This window comes from Danio rerio, chromosome 10, assembly GCF_049306965.1.
Source record: "Danio rerio strain Tuebingen ecotype United States chromosome 10, GRCz12tu, whole genome shotgun sequence".
Lineage (NCBI taxonomy): Eukaryota > Metazoa > Chordata > Actinopteri > Cypriniformes > Danionidae > Danio > Danio rerio.
The window spans coordinates 7,261,475-7,283,074 of NC_133185.1; the positions used below are offsets into that span (position 1 = coordinate 7,261,475).

At 36.3% G+C, this 21,600-nt stretch overlaps 1 protein-coding gene across 1 annotated transcript; it reads right to left on the reverse strand.

Annotated features, from left to right (window-relative positions):
* Positions 1-11,016: 11,016 nt before the first annotated feature.
* Positions 11,017-21,506, reverse strand: macir (macrophage immunometabolism regulator). The gene is made up of 2 exons (NM_001128757.2): positions 21,404-21,506; positions 11,017-12,012 (listed from the first exon to the last, which is right to left on the reverse strand). Exon 2 carries the CDS (start codon positions 12,003-12,005, stop codon positions 11,373-11,375), a length of 633 nt encoding a protein of 210 aa, NP_001122229.2. The 5' UTR covers positions 12,006-12,012; positions 21,404-21,506; the 3' UTR covers positions 11,017-11,372.
* Between the last annotated feature and the right edge of the window lie 94 nt (positions 21,507-21,600).

Here is a 21,600-nt window from a genome sequence, read left to right on the forward strand (position 1 = left end):
AGCACTTGGCTCCCTCCCGTTGCAGGGCGAGAGGGGAGTCCGAGTTCAGGTAGGTCTCGAGAACTCCCCTGCTTTAATAATGTTGGAAGTAGATTAATGCTATGAAGTGTATATGCTGTCAATTTAGGCATGTTATTGTATAACGATGGTTTGTTCTGTAGACTATCAAAAAAATATAGCTTAAAGAGGCTATAAATTTTTGACTTTAAAATGGCTTTTAAAAAAATTAAAAACTGCTTTTATTCTAGCTGAAATAAAACAAATACGAGTTTCTCCAGAAGAAAAAATATTATCAGACATACTGTGAAAATTCCCATTTGGGAGATATTTAAAATTAAATTAAAAATTTCAAAGGTGGGCTAATAATTCTGACTTCAACTGTATATTACACCAATATAAATGATGTTTTTTTTTGCATTCAGAAACACAAAGCAAGAAATACACAATGCAAAGAAGAGTTTTATTAATTAATATCAAATTAAACTCAAAGAAATCAACACAAACAACAGTTCAACAAAAACACAACAGGGGTAAAAGAACATTTTAAGCATGAAATAATGCTCAGAATTAAAGAAAACATATCAACAACATGTGCATTCAAGTATTCTAAGACATGCCTTCTAAACAAATGATGTACTTTCTTATTGAAGGCACTGCAGCCAGTAGTGGTTTTCAATGCAGTTATTTATTAAGAGGTTAAAACCTACATGTGTTAAAATTAAATACGCTGTATCGCTCGAAGCATTAAATTAAAAACAATGATTACATTTTTGATCAAAAGAAACAGTTTAACATTTTCAGTGCATGACACAAGCTTAGCTTTTTATCCTTATTGGCTCTGAAATCCCTCAGACTGTCTCTGAACATTTTTCAATAGTGAGAACTTCGTTATTCCACAAAAAGTAAAGTATTACAATATGAAAACATCAATTAAAACTTATTTTGTAAGAGGAGGAGAAAGAGCAGCTTTCAAACGCTTCCACTGATCATTCTTGAATAACAAAAGGCTCACTTTTTGGCATTTTAGACGCGGGTCATACAAAAAGTGACGTCTGGTGGAATGACAATTGGCTGAAGGCTCAAAATAAACGCGTCAGTAAAAAGCAGAATAAGTGCTTTTGAAAGTACACTAGCTGTTTCTGTTATATTTGTGAACTGAACATCGAGTAGTACACCTACTATAAGTTAAATATTGTAAATAGACTGAAATAGGCTTGATCTTTTTCAGTTTGTTGATTAGCAGTGTACATCATGGTGAAGGTAAATAATAAAGTACACTGATCTAAAAGTGTAGTAAGTGTCACGTTTTTTTAAACAGAGATTCACATTACACAAACCTGAAAACTTTGCAGTTAGGAAGTCAAACTACAACATAACTATTGATTGAAATCGAATATGTAGGTAAAACAAAAAAACGTGGGAAACACTCTTAAAATATCACCAACACATCACGATTAATAAATATATGCTGAATGAATCTAAGGTGCTGTTTAGAGCATATTCCACCAACGGAACAATAAAACAAGGGGATCATCTTTAAATAGGTCGGCATCAAACAACCTAAACAATAAAAATAAACTAGTCAGAAAGGGAGAAATCGAACAATTCAGTGCAGAGTGCATTAAAAGTAAATTAAAGGAAATGTATGTTTACATGACAACAATATACTGAAGCGGAAAGATTTTCCTTTGTGTTTCAGAACATGTGCTGTAGTTTGCATGCCAGGCCAGTAGTTGGCGATGTCACTTTGTAAAGAGACACTATCTGCTTGTTAAGTTGTGACGTATGAAATGCTGTTTCCGGGTCCATACTCATTTGAACTGAGAAAATATTCGTTTATGACCACTTTTTTTTCATGTCATGGCCCACACGGAATTTGTGGGCGCAAAATTCGGCAGATTTTTAGCTTATCGTTGATTCTGTATATTTACTTGTGAACATTTATATTTATTCAGTTTTTAAATTAATTTGAATATAATTATTGACTAATATGAAAATATTCATATGATTTATTTACAATGGAGTTTGTACAGTAATATTTCCTGCCTGTTAGTAATTATATGGATTATGGATAATTATATTTAATTATATTTTGGATAATTATATTATGGATAATTATATTTACCAAATAAAGTGAATCTAATTGGATTTGCATTGTAAACATTAAATAAAAGTTAAAAAGGTATTATTTTTTATTTAATATATTAAGTTTTTAATTATGATACTCCCAAAATAATTCCGCATAAATCTGCAGATCAGCAAAAAATATCCGCAGATTCTGTCTGGCCCTAGTCATATCTCACATAAAGTGAATTTTAAATGAATTCCAACGCAATCTCACGGCAATTCGTAACTTTTTGATTTAGTGTCTAATTTGTATGAATTTGTACGATCTAATTCGTACAATTCAGTATGATTTACCCATCACCCAATGACGGTTGGGTTTAGGGGGGGGGTTGGGTGCCACGCCTCCTTTTTAAAATCTGACATTTTCGTACGACTCAAGTGAACGACTCAAGTCGTACGAATTAGCCACTAAACTGACAAAACGTACACTAACAAGGTGTACATAACAGTCTCTGGACTTGCTGTGTCTCATACACCAATATTTAAAAAGTTTTCAAAAATGAATCACTTTTTGTTTCTGTATATTTACATGTGAACATTTATATTTATTCAATTTTTAAATGAATTTCACTATAATTATTGACCAATATGAAAAATATTCATATGATTTATTTACAATACAGTTTGCACAGTAATATTTTCTGCCTTTTAATAAATTAATTATATGAGAGACTTGCTTTGCTTAACAAATAAAGTGGATCTAATTGGATTTGCATTGTAAACATTAAATTAAATAAAGTTTTTAAATTACGATACTCCCAAAATAATTCCGCATAAATCCACAGATTCTGTCTGGCCCTAGTCATATCTCACATTAAATTGAATTTTATATGAAATCCAAATGCAATCTCACCGCAATTCGTAACTTTTTAATTTAGCGGCTAATTCGTATGAATTCGTACAATCTCATTTGTACAATTTAGTATGATTTGCTTTTCCCCCTATGACAGTTGGGTTTAGGGGCGGGGTTGGGTGCCACGCCTCCTTTTTAAAATTGTACATTTTTGTACGGCTCAACTTGTACGAATTCAAACGAATTAGCCACTAAACTGACAAAGCGTAAAATACTTATGTTTCTTACTTATGTTCTTGTGAGATCAAGCTCAAAATCCTGGTGTACACAACAGTCTCTGGACTTGCCTCATCTCAAACACCAATATTTTAACAGTTTATAAAAATATCATCAATCTTGTGGCTATCGAATATTAGGCATGGATATATTTATTGCCATCGTGACCTTCAAAAGTAATACATCGTTTTGTAAACGTTTGCCATTCGTTGAGTCTCTCCATACAGTTTAATAGTGTGCTTGGACCCGGAAGCCGATTCGCATGACGTCACACTTATCAAGAGTGTGATCTGTGCACATAAAATACTGGGGTGTATTCCAGAAAGCAGGTTATGTGGGTAGTTTTAAAGACAGGTAAACTGATTACATCGGATTTTGGGTTCCAAAAAACAGTTCAGGGTATGTAATTTACCATGGCAACTTATTAATAATTCTCAAAACACTATCACAAATGGTCAGTGTATATTTTGGTCATTGGATTTTCATTTTAGAAACAGATATTGAAAAACGAAATAAGAGCCGTTTTTGGATTTTTGTTTTCAAATTAAAAAACGAATATTGAAATACGAGGCGTTTTTCTTTTTTATGGTGAAAAACGGAAAAGCAAAATTCCAAAAGGATTTAATTTTCATTTTTTATTTCGAATAACAAAAAAATAAAATCCCCAGAAAACAAAAATGAATAAAGTCTTGTTTTTTACATTCTGAAAGCAGACTCATTCACAGTGACTCAATGCTGCCACACACAGGCTAGCCTACTACAGGGGTTCCCAAACTTTTCAGCCCGCGACCCCAAAAATAATCATATTAGTGGCTCGTGACCCCCATTTTTCAAGGTGGTTGTACTGTAAATATGTAAATGTTGCAGACACAACTATAGGCATATATAAACATGAGCTTATTTACAACACAAAAATGCAACAGTCTATTAGCCATATAATGTTTTTTAAAGTCATTTATGGATTTAATTACATTTTGCTTTTAAAATTAAAGGCTGATGGCTGATTGTTATTTTTATGTTGTTGTTTCTTTAATGCAACTATTAACTATATTCTGTCGGTTATGAATAAAATATGGTAATTCTAATAGTTTAATAAAATTTATTTGAGTTTTGAATATCACCAAGCGACCCCTTGTCATTGTCCCGCGACCCCCAAGGGGGTCCCGACCCCCACTTTGAGAACCACTGGCCTACTATAAGCTATTATTTTTTCCACTTAATATTGTTATAAAAGGTTTCTTGTGATAATGGGATTTTGTTCAAACATATTTTCCTCATTAAAAGATATTGTGATTTAATTGGAATTGTCTTAAATACAGCTCTTAAAAAGGATCTGTTTGTGTTCGGTGTCTGTGACTTTGAAACCAAAATGATCCCATATTACCAATGCTGTTTTTCTTTGATATTAATACGTCTATTAATGCTTCTGAAGCAGCAGACGCCATAATCCCACGTGTTTGCGCTTTCCTGTTTGTTTTATTGTGGGCATAGTTCGGTTGCGCAATTCTGATTGGGCTGAAGGAAAGTGTGCTCACTCAATTGGCTAGTAAGACTGTCACAGACAGTCAGGCATTTGCTCTGAGTGGGGGAAATTAAAGCTGCAGTAGGTGATCTGCCAAAATGATAACTAGTTAGCTTATTATCGTTGGAGGGGAGGGACTGTGTTTCAAAGCCTGCCTCCTGAAATCACGAACGCGCACACCGTGACATGACAGCAGACAACCCACTAGTTAATATTATTCGCCAGTTAGAAATGTAGTTAGTGGCTGGCCGGCGGCGTGCAGGAATCACACTTATTACTAAGCCACACTTACATGCTGTTTAAGAGCGAATATTCAGAGCAGCATGATAAACAGTGAAGGGAGGCTGTCAGTTTTCAAAAATGAACCAATGTGAATATAAAAGCAACTTCAGCTCAGTAAAGCAGGCTAGGCGGAATAGCGCTGTTTACTGATGTTTTGTTGTTAAACTAAATAAAAATTATCTACAATATCGATGCTGTCAAAGATCCTTAAGAAAATGAAAACAGTCACATCAATCTTTCACCGGGAGATTTCAGTGGCTGAACAACACTTCTGTGCATATAACCCATTCATAACAACACGATCCACATCAGCTTTGAGGGACGAAAATAGTTTTAAAACAGAACATCACCAGTCTAACAGAAATACTTCAGCCACGGTGTCGTTCTTCCTCCAGCGTGCAAAAGTAACTGCAATATTAATTCAGCAATTTAAAAAGCTTTGATTCAGCATTTGACTTTACCACGACTGTGACTGTCTGGTGTTCACCTGAACGTGCATGCAGGCGTGCACATGCTAATGGCGGATATGCGTGAACAGAGATGCACAGAAGCCCAAATCTACATTTGCTGACAGACAGTTTGGGCTACTTATCGGAATTATGAGAGATGTCGCCCAAACAATATTTAATTGGATGAACGATTTTTAGTTTTATAACTTATCCAGAATATTAAATTAGATATAAACACATTTAGATCATATATATATATATATATATATATATATATATATATATATATATATATATATATAAAAATATAGCAGCCTCTTGCGAATAACTAATCGCAACATTTCAAATTGCGATTTACTTAATCACACAGCCCTAGTATTCTGTACGAATTGCTCTTAACTCACTTTTAAACCAAGAAGGAAGAGTTTTTTTCTATCATTACATGGTTTCTGCATTCTATTGAGAATGTCTTACTGGCATTTGTAACTGGTATACCTCAGGTAAGCAGGTTTATAGTTAATCAATCAGGTTTAATGTGGAGTTAAGTAAAACTGGCTTTCTGGAATACACCCTGGGTGCTCACAAACACCTGTAGACTGAACATGTAGTACACCTTGCGTGTGTCAACACGGTTTTCACAAATGCACGTGTTTTGTTTTTTACATGGACGGAATAATGTTATAAACGCTTTCATTTGTACCAGAAATGAACAGCCAAAATGCATACAAAAGCTTTCGTGTTGGTGGGAAACTGTCATGTAAATGCGAAAATGAAGTGACACAATACTAACAGATCACAAAGAAACAGAATTCTGATATGAATCTAATAGTTGAATGCTTGAAGCAAGTATCATGACAGAGATTTAAAAAGCACACACACATCGTTGTCAAAAGGAGGAAACAACATCCCATAGGCGATTACCAGTGCTTACAGGGTAAAACTGCGAAGGATTGTCTGCTGTTACAAAACAATTAATCAAGTTCCTTCCCTCTGGACTTTGGTTTTTATAGCAATGTTATCCACTATGTGCACCATGAAGGGGTAAAGACATTAATGAAAAAAAAAAGGTCACAATCTTCATCAACAAATATTTCATTCAAACAATAATAGAATATTGAGTGTAATTAAAGAAGATCCAGTGAGTGTCCCGTACAATACTGATTAAAGAAATGAAAAGGCCATTAATGGTTTCTACATGCTAATGTTAGCCTTGGGTTCTCCAAAACATAAGCCTCTCTAACACAAAGCCTATCAGTCTGTTTTAAAGAATTGCGTAACAGTCAAGATCCTCACCTGATCTTACTAATGTTAGCACATGTTAGCTAATGTTATCAAGCGTGTGAAAGGATGTTAACTGGCAACAGATGACTAAATGCAGAGCAGAGCACTTGCATGTTCACACTACATTTCCAAAGTTGTACGTTTTTTTTTTTTGTACACGCACACATACAACAGTGGGAATTAAGTACGTAAGCCACACCATTTATTGCTGATCTTAAAAATCCTCACCATTTGAGTGAATGCATTCCCATAACATAAACTCTAAAGGGCTAGTTCACCCAAAAACAAGAATTTACTCGCTCGAGTGCTTCTAAACGTTTATGAGTTTCTCTCGTTTGTTGAACATTAAAGACATTCTGAAGAATGCTGAAAGAAAAGCTGCCACATTCGTAGTAGGTACAACAAATACTGTGGCTTCTTTTCTTAGCTTTCCTCCTTTGTGGAGGATAAGTAAATGAAAGAATTTGTCATTTTCGGAGAACTATCTTTTTAGCGATAATAAGTTGCGAAGGATTAGAAACAGATTCTATGGCATTATGTACTCAGCATTATTACAAACTTAATAGTAATAGCAAAAGTTTGAGTGCTCTTTAAAAATGTCTGCCATCATTTACTCAACATCAAGTCATCTCTTTGAAGTTTTTAGTCTTCATTGCCATCCACAATGCATATACATTTTTTTTTACTACAGAAGTCAAACCAGACCACTCCAATGTGTAGAATGACTTGAGGGTGAATAAATGATAGCAGAATTTTAAATTAGCAGGTGATATAACCCTTAAATGTTTAGTGAACTAACCTGTAAATTCGAGATATGAAGACAATTAAATCATCACAGCCTAATTTCATACTCGTTTCTAACGAATGCAAGCTTTAAAAACATGTAGTCTACTTAACTTTATTGCAGTATTGCAATCCTCCAGAATTACATTCTGCACTTATTATCCTTTTAGGAGTTCACACTTAGCTGATGATTGATTATAAAGCTTGTTTGTCATGCTGTCCCCCTGAGCTCATAAGATCCTCGAGCCCGGGGCTTCTTCCCGTTTGCAAGGCGAGAGGGGAGTTTGAGCTCAGGTAGATCTCGAGAACTCCCCTGCTGTAGTAGCTAATGAACAGAGTGATTGCTCTTAAGAGACAACTACTTACTAGGATGTAGGTAGGCATGTCTATGGTGCCGATTTGGATAAGTCAATTCACTTAAATTGCATGTTTTTGGATGGTAGGAGGAAACCGGGGAACCTGGTAGTGATGGGTCGTTCATGAACGGTTCGTTCATTTTGAACGAATCTTCAATATGATTTGGGAACTACGAGTCCTCTCAGGGAGTGATTTGTTCATCCGCGCGTGCGCACATTTGTGCAGGTATCGTTAATTTCAAGTCTTCATCACATTGGCAGAAGCCAATCATATGCATTTAGAGCCGGAAAAAGAATTGATCCGCTCACCTCTCGAGTCCTCTATCGGGTCTGAGTCACTCGTTCATCACGGGCCAATCATACGCGTTTAGAGCCGGAAAAAGAATTGAACCGCTCACCTCTCGAGTCCTCTATCGGGTCTGAGTCACTCGTTCATTACGGGCCAATCATACACGTTTAGAGCCGGAAAAAGAATTGAACTGCTCACCTCACGAGTCTTCTATCGGGTCTGAGTCACTCGTTCCTCACGGGCCAATCATACACGTTTAAACCCGGAAAAAGAATTGAACCGTTCATCTCTCGACTCCTCGGGTTTGAGTCATTCTGTCACGTAAACAACGAATGATCATGGCTCCTATCGGCTTAGACTGTGCATTGATTAAGATTATATGTGACTGTCAGTGTAACGTGAATGAACCCCTGACATTTGAAGACATGAAGAGGTGAGCTGAGCAAAGAGACAACATGCCTTCATAGACAAAAGAGCAGGTAAACATTGAATTATTATTTTCTCCTTCTTATACTGTTCTATTTATGACTTATTTGTCGTGCAGTCAACCGTTTGGGTTAGTTGTAGATGTGTTTGGAAGCAATTCGTAACATTTTAATAATATTTTGGCAAATTGAACCAAATGAACGAAATAACTCGAAAAAAGATTCGTTCATCTTGATGAACGAGACTCAAAGATCCGAGTCAGTAAAATGATCCGAACTTCCCATCACTAGAACCTGGGGGGAAACCCACGTGAGTACGGAGAGAAAGTGTAAACTCTGCACAGGAATGTCAGCTGGCTTGGTAAGGACTAGAACTAGTGATGTTTTTGCTGTGAGGCAACAGTGCTAACCACTGAGCTAACGTGCTACTCATCTAGGAAAGGAGGAGGAGTAGGGGTGGAAGGGAGGATTCTTCAGAATGAAGATGGCTGTTATATGAAACTTAGGGTATTTATAGTGACTTAATGTGTTATTTTTTAACATGGTGCAGATTGTCACATTCTGGGCAATTTAGTGCCCATACACCATACCCCTGTTTGTGACCACAGTTTAAGTGCAAATCTGTTCGCTATATTCCAAGTCTTCCAAAGCCACTTGATAATTTTTTGTGCGACAGGACTAATATTGTTTACTGAATCAATTCAAATGATTTTTAAGAGCTGCAGTAGATTACAATTAAAAATTTCAGCCAATTCTCTAGTAAAGGTTATGATTTGGTGTTTTTTAAGACTGAACATATGCTAATGCCAAGGTTCTTGCAATCATCATAACTTTTAAAAGCCGTTCCATTGGACAAAAAGGAAAAAGTTTGAAGGAATAACATGAAAGTGAGTACATAATGCCAGAATTTGTTTTTTTAAGAAAAAACTCCTTTAAAGTTTCCTCCAAAGCCCAAAGTATACTTTATTTAAAATAAAGTCACATGCGCACTTGAAAAATGAATCTATGTCCAGTGTTTTTTCTTTTTTTGTAGATTAAGATTGTATATAAATGCTGATTTATATTTCTGAGTCCAGTGTATGCCGTAGGTTTGGTGTAGCCTTTGCACAGTAGAATAGCCTTTGCCCTTCCGTGCACCTCACAAAAGGGAACCAAGATCTGTGATTGGTCAGCTTAGTATGATGAATGTAGGAGGGCAGAGAGGGGATCAGAGAGCAGCTGATGGCAGGACGTGTTTATCAAGTCTTGCAGATTTATATTTTGTTTGGTGTTTATTTTATAGTTAAAGTTGTTGAGCATTCACTAGATCCTGCCTCTGTTCTCTGTATGAGTTTGTGCTACTGCTATAGTAGCAGGCTTCTCAAAACACAAGGCTAAAAATCTTAACGCAGTGGAACACGGAAACCCCACTATTTAGTGTTTGGGATCAATTATTGCAGAGCTACACAGACAGAACGTAGTATAAATTAGTGGTATAAATGCTCGTCAGCTAGATTTAAGGTTTGTGTTTTGAGGTACAGCGATCACGACGCAGAAGTATAAATCAAGCTTAACTATGAACCCATCAACATGGGCGTCTAATGGTTTTGCCATCTACAGTAGTTTCATCAATTTTTCCACCTTGTGGACATGAGTTAGTGCAAAACAAATATAAAGAGCATGTGCGAAATAGGCATGGGCCGGTAAAAGATTCTGACGGTGTGATAACCTTGGATAAAAATATCACCGGTTCACGGTATTGTGATTACTGCTCTAAAATATATATATTTTTAAATGTCTGTGTAAACAACAAAAACTTTTTTACCCTTTGAGAACAATATATTTTATTTTTTGAAAGATTTATAATAGTTTGGAGCAGTAAACATCAGGCTAAATAATTGAAATGAATCATTGACTTCAGTCTTCGTTAATTTCGAAAACCCAGATTTCTTTACAATTTAAAACGAAATCTTTGGATATTTTTTCTGCTGGAGATACCGTTGTCTTGAAAAGAATTTAAATAAAAATCTTACTCATACCTTGGGAATGTTTTTACAGAAAATGTTGGCAGTTTTAAAACCTTCGCTGCGTCCGAAACCTTCCATACTATACAGTACGCTAAAATCAGTATGCGAGCCGAGTAGTGTGTCCGAATCCATACAATTCGAAAATCAGTATGCGAGAAGTACCCGGATGACTTAATACATCTAGCGAGATTCTGGAGTGCACATCCCATGCAAGCTGCTCTATCCCATAATGCCCCGCGAGAGAATTCATGAATGGAAGAAGCGACGCAACTGACGCAGGTAGGTCACGTGACCATGACAAAATGGCGGATGTAGTACATCCGAATTCCATTCATACTTTTCACATTCGTACTGTATAGAACGCACTTTTATAACGGCCAAGCAGTACGTTTAAATTCAAATGCAGTACCTACTGAGTAGTAGGCGGTTTCGGACGCAGCCCTTGACTTTTCCAAACCGCGTTATACCTTGAAAACGATTATCGTCCCATGCCTAGTGCGAAACAGCTTGAGGTTACAAAAAAATACAATGTCCACATACTATTCTTCTGATCAAATCCATGTCACGCACACTGCATGCGAACCCTCGCACACACACAAAGTCCAAAGTATACTTTGGGCTGAACCGGGCCTCATGGTGCTCGATCACACACCTCTGCTAAATGAACAGGATCAGTGTTCTATGGATGCGTTAGTGGGGAACTACCTGTAATCAGAGTGGTAAAAATCAAGGCCCTACAATGCAGTCAGACAACCGTGGGCAGGTGAAGGTTGACGTGAGAACTCATGTTTTGTTGCGGGTGAATACGCGCTCACCCCGCAAATTCAGATGCTGCAGCTGGTACTGCAGCACCTCTGTGTCCACCGGCTCCCTGAGGCTCATCTTGTCCAGGTTGAGGTAGTCCAGGGACTTGGAGTAAACCCGTTTGCCCTTCAACAGGCAGAGAGGCAGGGGCCCGTGTAAAGCCTTGCTTGGCTCCCCGCTCACTATGGACTTCAGGCAGCTGTCGCCTGAGCTGGGCATGCGCCGCCTCCTTCGCCCATTGACGGCTGGGATGTCGTACGGTTGGTAGTAACGGCTTTTGGCTTTGTAAATCCGTGAGGCTCGGTGCAGACCTAAATCCACAGGCTTTTTAATGGGGCTGGGCAAGGCCTCTGTGTTGCTGCTGTCAGGACTTGACCATTTCTGGGCTAATTTGAGAAGCTCCTCGCCAGTTGTAAAGCCCACGAGATAGTTGGAGTTCATGTGAAGGATCTGGTATCCTGAGACAGTACTTTTAATGGGGGAGCAGGGAGTGCTGGAGCAGCGGGGTTTATCGGCTTCAGGCTTCAGGGTGCTTTTGACCTCAGCTGCAGGCAGAACAGATATGGGTGCCCTGGACGCTCCACTGGCATCCATTTCCATCTTTAATGACATGACCTGGCTGAAAAACACAAGCAAGTCGTGGAAGAAAAAAAAATAGTACATGTTAAAGGGTCAGGGAACACCAAAACACATGTTTTGAGCTGTTGACAGTAGTATATGTGTCCCACACTGCTATAAACACTACATATATTTCACTAAAAAGGGAAAATCGGTTGTCTTTGCGTTATTTCGAGCAAATTCGTACATCCGGTTTGAAACTAATTTTTGAAGCTGTGTCACAGCCATCAGATTTTAGCGTGTATTCCAGCATGTAGACTGCACGTCTGTACCTGGGAGTAGCTTATGACGACTCTGAGTGTGCTGCATTCATTCATGAGTAAGACTTGGCTCAAGTCAATCAGTGCGCTTTATTAGCCCCTTTCACACAGTGATACCGGTAAATATCCGGAAAATTTCCGGAACGACTTTACCGGTATATTAAAAAAAACGCTGTTCACACAGGCGAGGACGTTACGGAATTTTTCCGGAAAAGAGCATTCACACATCCATCGCAAAATGCCGGTAAATTCTGACATCATTAACCAGAAATGACCTCTAAACAGCTGCGCTTGTGTTTGTAAACATTTGACTACATTACAAACTCTTCGGATGGATCAGTATTGAGTACAACTCTAATGAAAACATAGAGAAACACTTTCGCATGTCGAGATGTTCATGATATGTGTGTGTGCTGGCGCTATGGGTGCTCACGGGCACACGCAAAGCTTGAAGGTAAACAAACAACGGATTATCATAAACATTTTATCGATAATTATTTATACAGTTAGCATTAAGAAGGAACATATACACGTTATCTGACTAACATCTAGCAGCTAAAGGTGTCTGGAAAAAATATTCAAAGGCTTTTATTCTCATAAACCGCACGCACATGAATGCGTCTGACTGTTGTGATTGGCTAAAGCAGACGTCTCACGTCAGCCCGTTCTAGACGTGGACGCACTCTTTCCGGCTATCTTCCTTCTGCATTCACACAGCGCAGCATTCCGGCAAATTACCAGTAATGTTACAACTTCTCTTTCCGGAAAATAGCCAGAACGAATTTACCGGTATTTTCAAAAGGGCCTGTTCACACATACAACCTTTCCGGAAAATTGCCGGTAATTTTCCGGAAAGGTCTGTATGTGTGAAAGGGGCTATTGTGTATGCAGTGCAACTTCATTAATATGCATGATAGCTTCGAAGACTGTTTGTACCCAAAACAGTGTTCAGACGGCAGAAAGATGCCACGTTGTGTTGCCAAAACAAGTGGGAAAAGAATAAGAATTGTTTGGAGATACCGGTCGTCAGTGTTGCTTTTATAATGTGCTGTAGTGAAGGTTTTGTTTTCATTTTCCAGCTATGAGAGCGCAGCTGGAATCACGTGTGGATTAGTGCACGCGACACGAGGCAGAAATATGTTTGTACGGAATATTTTTTTACCCGAGAGCTTTTCGCATGTGGAAATAGTGAGATCCGGATTTGCTGCTCGTCTCCTTTTAAAAAAGACACAGCTCCAGTTGGTGTTGATAGTCCTGTCTCTACAGATTTGGTAAGTGTGTGCGATCAGTGCCCTTTCTTTGTTCATTTAGATGGCAAAGTAAAGTTCGTATCGTCAGCAGTACTCTTCCAGTGTTTAAAGACAGACCTTAGTCAAAATGATTTACTTAGTTTACAGCACGTTAATATCACTACAATATTATGGGCTGAAAGCTGCTGCTCTCCGAGTGTAAACATGTAAAAACTGCAAGCAAACTCTTACCGACCGTCGAGTTGAATTTTCGACGCATTTTGTGTCTGGATAGTCACACACACACAGCTTTCTGATCTACCAAGTGCATCTAAGTTAACAAGAAATGCAGAGGATTTTTCTCTTATACGACTAATGGTGTCAAACATTCCACCATCATTAAACACAGTCACTGTCTTTCTCCCCTGCGTGTGTTTTTGTTTTGCCTCGGGGTTTTATGGCCCTTTAAAGTGACAAAAATGAAATAGTACATGCTATACAGTGCTTAATAGTCATCATATTTAATTTCTTTGTTCACTCACAGCTCTGAGAATAACTCCAGCCTGCATCTGGCATTGTTTGCTTTTCATTAGATTATTTAGGAGTATAATCCCCGGCAAAATAAGAAATCATTTAAGTAGGATCTTAGAGTGAACAAAAACTCACTTTCCTAGAGATCAACAAAACCACTGAGTGTAAACTGAAAAGCTAACACCCAACATTTTATTTCTCAATCTCACTTGTTTCATTGTCCTTTCTGTCCTCTTGTGTTGATACACATGTACCTTGAGCTCCTGTAAACCACAACGGTTGATTTGGTCCAGCGCAGAGCGCGTTAGTTGTGCGCCTCACGCCGAGTTCAGACTGCATGATTTTGAAAGTAGCCGTGTCACAGATGTTTTCACACCGCATGACTATCTGGGCTAGCGTTTTGTCGCTGCTTTGTTTACACTGCAAGATGGATCGGCGACAGGGTCTTTTACATTGCATGACTTTACAATAGGAAGAATCACCGAAAACTTCGTCCAAGCTATGTCTCACAGCCAAAAACACGTAGTGTATCTTTTGTTATTAACTACAAAACGAGAAAAAAGCCTTTAATGGGGTAGAAAATGTGCATATTTGCTCACCTGGGTTTGAAGGGAATTTGCAATTTCTCCTCAACTTTCTTTTTTAACTTTCTAAACGAAACTTCAATCAGACACAGTGCTCCTGTCAAACCTCCACTAGTTTTCCTCCATTTCTTGAGTCCAAATAAACCGAAAATAAGCGCTTCTCCACCAACCTCCCGCTGCCCTGCAGGTACACACACACTAGTGGATGCTGCGCTCTCATTGGCTGTTGGCGATCGCTGATATTATTTTCAGTCAAAACTCATTTCACACGACATGATTTGAATCGCCAACAGCTCCAGATATTTAGCATACAAAATATCTCACAGTCATCACCCACTCATCAGCGATTCTCTCAGATCGCGTCTTCGATAGTTCATACAGTGTGACTGCTTCTCACGTGCACGAGCAGCGATTTTCCTGTGATTTCAGGCATTTGTCGGCAATTTCTCAAAACCTGTCGGCGAGCCAAAATCGGGGCTAAAATCATGAGGCCTGAACTCGACATTAAGCGCTTACTTATTGCTTAATATACGCAGGATGTTCAGCAATACACAAATATCTTTACAAATGAAGAGGAATTAAAAGATTAAAATATTACAAAAAATATTATTTTCTACATAAATATAAAAACCACTGCCTGCACGCCTTTATCTCGGGGGGCTTTTTTCTGTTTATTCATGACAATCTGCATTTGTAAAATATTATTATTAGCAGAATTATTTATAACATGCATATTTATATTTGTTTTAATAAAAACTAGTTTAGATTTGTCCACCAGACAGGTTTTGAACTATATTAGGTAGAGCATGCGTGTTTAGATATAACTCAGTTTTTTAACCACACTTCGTTATTATTGTTCATTTATTCGTTTGCTGGATATTAGAACTGAATTTAGAAATTATTTTGAAACAAATCTTGAAACAAACTAAATGAATCATGTATTCTTATGGATGTCTTCAGCGCAGTGCGTACAATACCGTTTCCTTATCCACGAAAGAGATAGAGACAGTAAAGAGGCCGATATTTTTCCATCCTCAAAATAGCAAAAGTGGATTCAGACACACCCTTAATGCTTTTGCGCCATGCACTTTAGACTTTGCACCTAGATCGTTAAAATAGAGCCCTTCATGTTTTTCAGTCTGGTTTCTCAGCATCAGAAGTCGTCACTTAGAGAGCAGTGAACGGGAGAATACCAACTTATTTTTATATTTTTATTTGCTCAAATAACGAAAAAAAAAAAACAAACAAAAAAAAAACCCTCCACAATAGTATTGTCAGGACTTTCAAATTAAAAAACAAACGCTCTTGTGTAAAGCTCAACTTCTTTAAGAGTAATTAGGTTGTTTTTTTTAACATTTAAATTACATTTACATTTAGTCATGAGCAATTCCAGCGTTATGGATGTGACATTTGCAGTAAAACCTCAAAACATAAATTCACATAGAAAGTACACTAAAAAAAGTGTTGCATGCAAAACTATTGCAAACAATTTATTTGTGTTGAATTTAAACAATCAAATTAAGTTTAACAATGGTCAACTTAATTTGTTTGTTTAAATTCAACACAAATAAATTGTTTACAACCACTTAACGTAAAAAAATTTAGTAAATCCAAGGAATCATCTCTGAATAATTTTTTTCAGTGTATATGTTAATAATATATTAAAACATCTGTTTATATTTTCCAGAACAACTAACCACAGAGTTATAAGACCAACAAAATAGCAATCTGTAAATGTGTTTTGTACCTTAAATGAGGAAAATAAACATGCGTTATGAATGTGACCAAAAAAGTCTTCGAGTTTGCAGTATACGACATACTTATGTAGAAGTTCTGTGAATTAAATTAATTAATGCTAATCAACATAAGAGTTGGCTCAATATAGAAAAAAACATGATTGATTTTAAAGTTATTTAATATTTTGAGGAAAAAGCAGCAATATGCACTCAAAAAAATAACTCATCGGATGAACTCAGTTTAATTGAGGGCAGGATTTCCATCCAATATATTTGTTTAGCATCAACTACAAAACAACTATAAACAATACAAAACAAATAAATGCAACTGAATTGGCCCAACATGATTTATCATATTTGTATTTATCACATTGTATTTTTATTTACATTAAACTCAGAAGTCTGATTATATCATATGTCTTTTATGCGTCTTACATTTCGATGTCTCTTAGTTTTTTTTAAAAGTTATCTTAAACTAACCAAAAGAGCCATTTTTAAGCATATTTCATGAGTCACATATACAGTTGATTGAGGCTGATCCTACAACTCATTTTAGGAGTTCAACAAACTGCATTTTTGCTAAATAAGCTGCCAACACCCAAAGCATGGGTGCTTCTGGCAGGTGGTAATCTCAAAACTCAAAGCATTACATGTAAGTCTTCTAACTCTTTGAACTAAAGTGAAGATTTAACTCTAAAAAGGCTTTCTATTAACTTTAAACACCTAAGATTACTTTTATTGTCAACATTTCGCTCTCTTAATTCAATCCCATCCCATGCAAAGCTTGCTGGGAACTACAAATCCCCTAACCAGGTAGTTGGATCAACACAATTTCTTCTTGTTGTCCCAACACAAAATGCTTAAGTTAACTTAATGGTTTACAAATTTAAGTAGACTGAACTTAAAACAAATAAGATGGCAAAAAAATAAAAATAAATAAATAAAAAAAATTTTTAAAAAATCACAGGAATTTTGTTGTTTCAGCTCATTTTAAACAGGTAGTTTGAACAAGCAGCAGGAATCGTTTTTTGAGTGTGGATGTAAAATTGCCATTCGTGTGACTTAATAAAATAAAATAGTTTAAAAACATTGGCAGAGACATTTTTTGAGTATTTCTAAAGTACTGTAAAATACTTGATTATACAAAAAAAAAAAAAAAAAAAAAAAACGTAGAAACCGTCTCGGTATTTTGGTGAAAACTTAATTTTCTTCCTGGCAAGGTTGCCATTTACATACAACTGCTCTTATTTAGCAGATATTTTTGTCCAAAAAGTGACTTACAATTTTCTTTTTGTCATTTGATGCAAAGATAAAATAATACAAAATATAGCTTCATACATAAACATACATTTAAAAAAAATAGATATTTCAGGGAATTAAGATGCTGATAATGTGCGTTCGCCGCTGTTCAAACAGTTAAGGAATGAAAATGCTGGCTGTCATTTTGACACAAAACAACAAGAAAGAAAAGCATCTAGTAGGCATGAGCTTAAATCCAGCACTTGGATTACAGTCTGACGGGAAATAATGCCTCTGAAAGCTGTTAAAGCCTCAAAAGGTGTTGCTCAGTGACGATGAAGCATTTCTACTGGCGATGGTCCTGATGTGCCAGTGATGTTGGAAAGGAGATCCAAGAATATTTTGGCAGCCATAAAGGTCTGACACATTTGAAGGGGACTTTAATAAAAATCAAGCCTTTTCCTGAAATAAAAGGCTCTCAGGAGACCACAAATAAATCCCTCAGAGCTCTAAACACTTACTGAGACATTTGATGAGAGATGCTAGAAAAATGATCCACAAATCCAAAGCAATGCAGTGCATGAGCTGGATTTACCATATGTTTTACACCAGTTATTTTTTTCTGAACCGTATCTACAAAATTGAAGATACATTAAACTGGGTTTATCACAGACAAATATATTTTCAAATGTTTGACAGTTCTTAAGATGTTAACTACAGGCTGGTGAATGGCTAATGATTCTGCAGCTGTCTGCTTTTGAATTAGATATATGTGTTTTTTTAATTTACTTACTGTGAACTCAATTCAGTTGAAGTCAGAATCATTAGCCCCCTTTGAATTTTGTTTTCTTTTTTAAATATTTCCCAAATGATGATTAACAGAGCGAGGAAATTTTCACAGTTTGTCTGATGATATTTTTTCTTCAGGAGAAAGCCTTATTTGTTTTATTTTGGCTAGAATAAAAGCAGTTTAAAATTTTATTTATTAAAAATTTATTATATTTTTTAAAAGCCATTTTAATGACAAAATTAATAGCCCCTTTAAGCTGTATATTTATTTCGATAGTCTACAGAACAAACCATCGTTATACAATAACTTGCCTAGGCCCACACGGAATCTGCGCGCGCAGAATTCCACAGATTTCTAGCCCATCATTAATTCTGTTTATTTACTCAAGTAAATGTGTGTAAATCTATATATATATTCAGTTTTTAAATTAATTTCAGTAATATTATAGACTAATATGAAAATCTTCATCTGATTCATGTACAATGCAGTTTATACAGTAGTATTTTCTGTCTTTTAGTAGATTTATTACATAAGACTTGCTTTGTTTACCAAATAAAGTGAATCTAATTTGCATTTTAAACATTAAAAGTTGAAAAGGTAATACTTTTTATTTCACATATTAAGGTTTTAGTTATGATACTCTCAAAATAATTCTGCAGAAATCTGCAGATTTTTACCAAAATTCTCAGCAGAAATAGCAAAAAAACGTCTGCAGATTCCGTCTGGCCCTGCTAATTACCCTAGCCTGCCTACTTAACCTAATTAACATAGTTAAGCCTTTAAAAGTCACTTTAAGCTGTATAGAAGTGTCTTGAAAAATATCTAGTCAAATATTATTTACTGTCATCATGGCAAAGATAAAATAAATCAGTTATTAGAAATGAGTTATTAAAACTATTGTGTTCAGAAATGTGTTGAAAGAAATCTGCTCTCCGTTGAACAGAAATTGGGGAAAAAGATAAACAGGAAGGCTAATAAATCAGGGGGGCTAATAAATCTGACTTCAACTGTATATATATTTTATCATATTAAGAATTTTTAATTCTGAGATGTAAATTCAAAGTAAGAATATTGAGGTAATACTCTAAATTCGTTTAATAATATTACTATTCTGTGGTATAAAAAAAGATTTTAGAGAAAATATATATATTTTTAGATTTAAAAATATATATTTGTGGAGACTAAATAGTGCAATACTTATCTTCATTATTAAAAAATAATCTGATAAAATCAAATTACTAGGAATCACAGCCTAACTGAAAATGTATCATTAATACATTAACAAAATAATGACACAATAATTGCACATGTTAACTGGCAACACTGAAAGATTATCATCTTATTCTTACACCAGTTATTTTATTCTGAACAGTATCTACAAAATTAAAGATACCATAAACTGGGTTTATCCCAGACAAATACATTTTTAAATGTTTGACAGTTCTTAAGATGTTAAATACAGGCTCGTGAATTGCTAATGATTCTGCAGCTGTCTGCATTTAAATTAGAAATGTGTGTTTTATTAATTTATTTACCGTGAACTCAATTTATATACATATACTTTAATTATATTAAGAATTTTTAATTCTGAGATGTAAAATCAAAGTCAGAATATTGAGATAAAACTCTAAATTTGAACATTTTTAGTATTCTTTGGTTGAAAAGAGATTTTAGAGGAAAGAAATACTTTTACATTTAAAAAGATAAATTTGTGGAGGCTAAATAGTGTAATAACTATTTAATCACATTACATTATTAATACAAAATAGGCTGCACGGTGGCCCAGTGGGTAGCACGATCGCCTTACAGTAAAAAGGTTGCTGGTTTGAGCCTCGGCTGGGTCAGTTGCCGTTTCTTTGTGAAGTTTACATGTTCTTCCCGTGTTCCGGTGCTCCGGTTTCCCCCACAAGTCCAAGATATATTTAACTAGGTAAACTAAATTGACCATAGTGTGTGTGTGTGTGTGTGTGTGTGTGTGTGTGTGTGTGTGTGTGTGTGTGTGTGAATTATAGGGTGTCTGGATGTTTCCTAGTGATGGGTTGAGCTGGAAGAGCATCCGCTGCATAAAACATATGCTAGATAAGTTGGCGATTCATTCCTCTGTGACGACCCCAGATTAATAAAGAGACTAAGCCAAAAAGAATATGAATAAATTAATATTACAAAATAAACTGATAAAATCAAATGAATAAGAAACACTACTGTAACTGAAGATGTATCATTAAAACATTAACAGAGTCACCACACAATAATTGCACAAATTAACTAGCAACAATGTCAAAGAATACTATCTTATTTCTTACGCAAAAAAAAGCATAGATTACTAATATAATTAATGATATGCATTTAAAATATCAGTTTTTATGCATGTTCGGCTCTTGTTACTCACATTCCTAAATCTTGAAAGTAAAATGCTATCTAAATTAAATTAAAAAAGAAAAATATATATGCTATCAAAACAGTACATTTAACAGTAAAATGGTGTGTAGTGTGGGATGTGACCACTATCCATATGGAAACGTGTTTAATGCCAGTCATGATGAAGAATGAGCCCCGAAAAACAGGCCAATGCTTTACAGCTTAGAATGAATCAAACATCAGTGTAATATCGAAAGAAATCATATATAATCAAATAATAATGACGATAATCGGAAATGTCGAAGGTTTAGTGAGAGCTCTGAGAGGAATCATCCTGTTTCTCCTGATGGGGAGGATAATGAATAGGAGGGTGATGAAGATGCTCGACTTCACATGATCAAATACTGAGCTTTAACATATGTGCTATAAAAACGCCTCCCTCAACAATATAACGTAATCGGAAAATGTCGAATATACGTCTAAAACGGACAAGCGTCCTTCATCCGCTATCCTCATTCTGGGCTGTGTCACTGCCACCATTTCGCGATTTACAACAGCAGCACGGCGATCTGATAATACCACCGCGGCGTGCTCGCCTACCCTGTTTTATTCCTAACTGAGTGTTCTATGAGGAAATGAGACGAAAAAAGGGTGGGAATTCAAACCTGTTCGGAAAAACTGCACCCCTTGGCTTGAGAAAACCATAGACGAGATCCCAGTCGGAGGAGAGCAGCTCCCGATGTCTGCTGTCGACCCCGGTCACGTGACGCGCGCCGCGGATGCTTCGGGAATCGGTCACGTGACGAGTAAAAGGGTCGGACAGTCTTATATAAAGCAGTGCCACAGCAAAAGAGGGCCCACT

Excerpts from the sequence above, each read along its gene's own strand:
- macir (NM_001128757.2), bottom strand. The coding sequence starts at position 12,005 with ATGTCATTAAAGATGGAAATGGATGCCAGTGGAGCGTCCAGGGCACCC.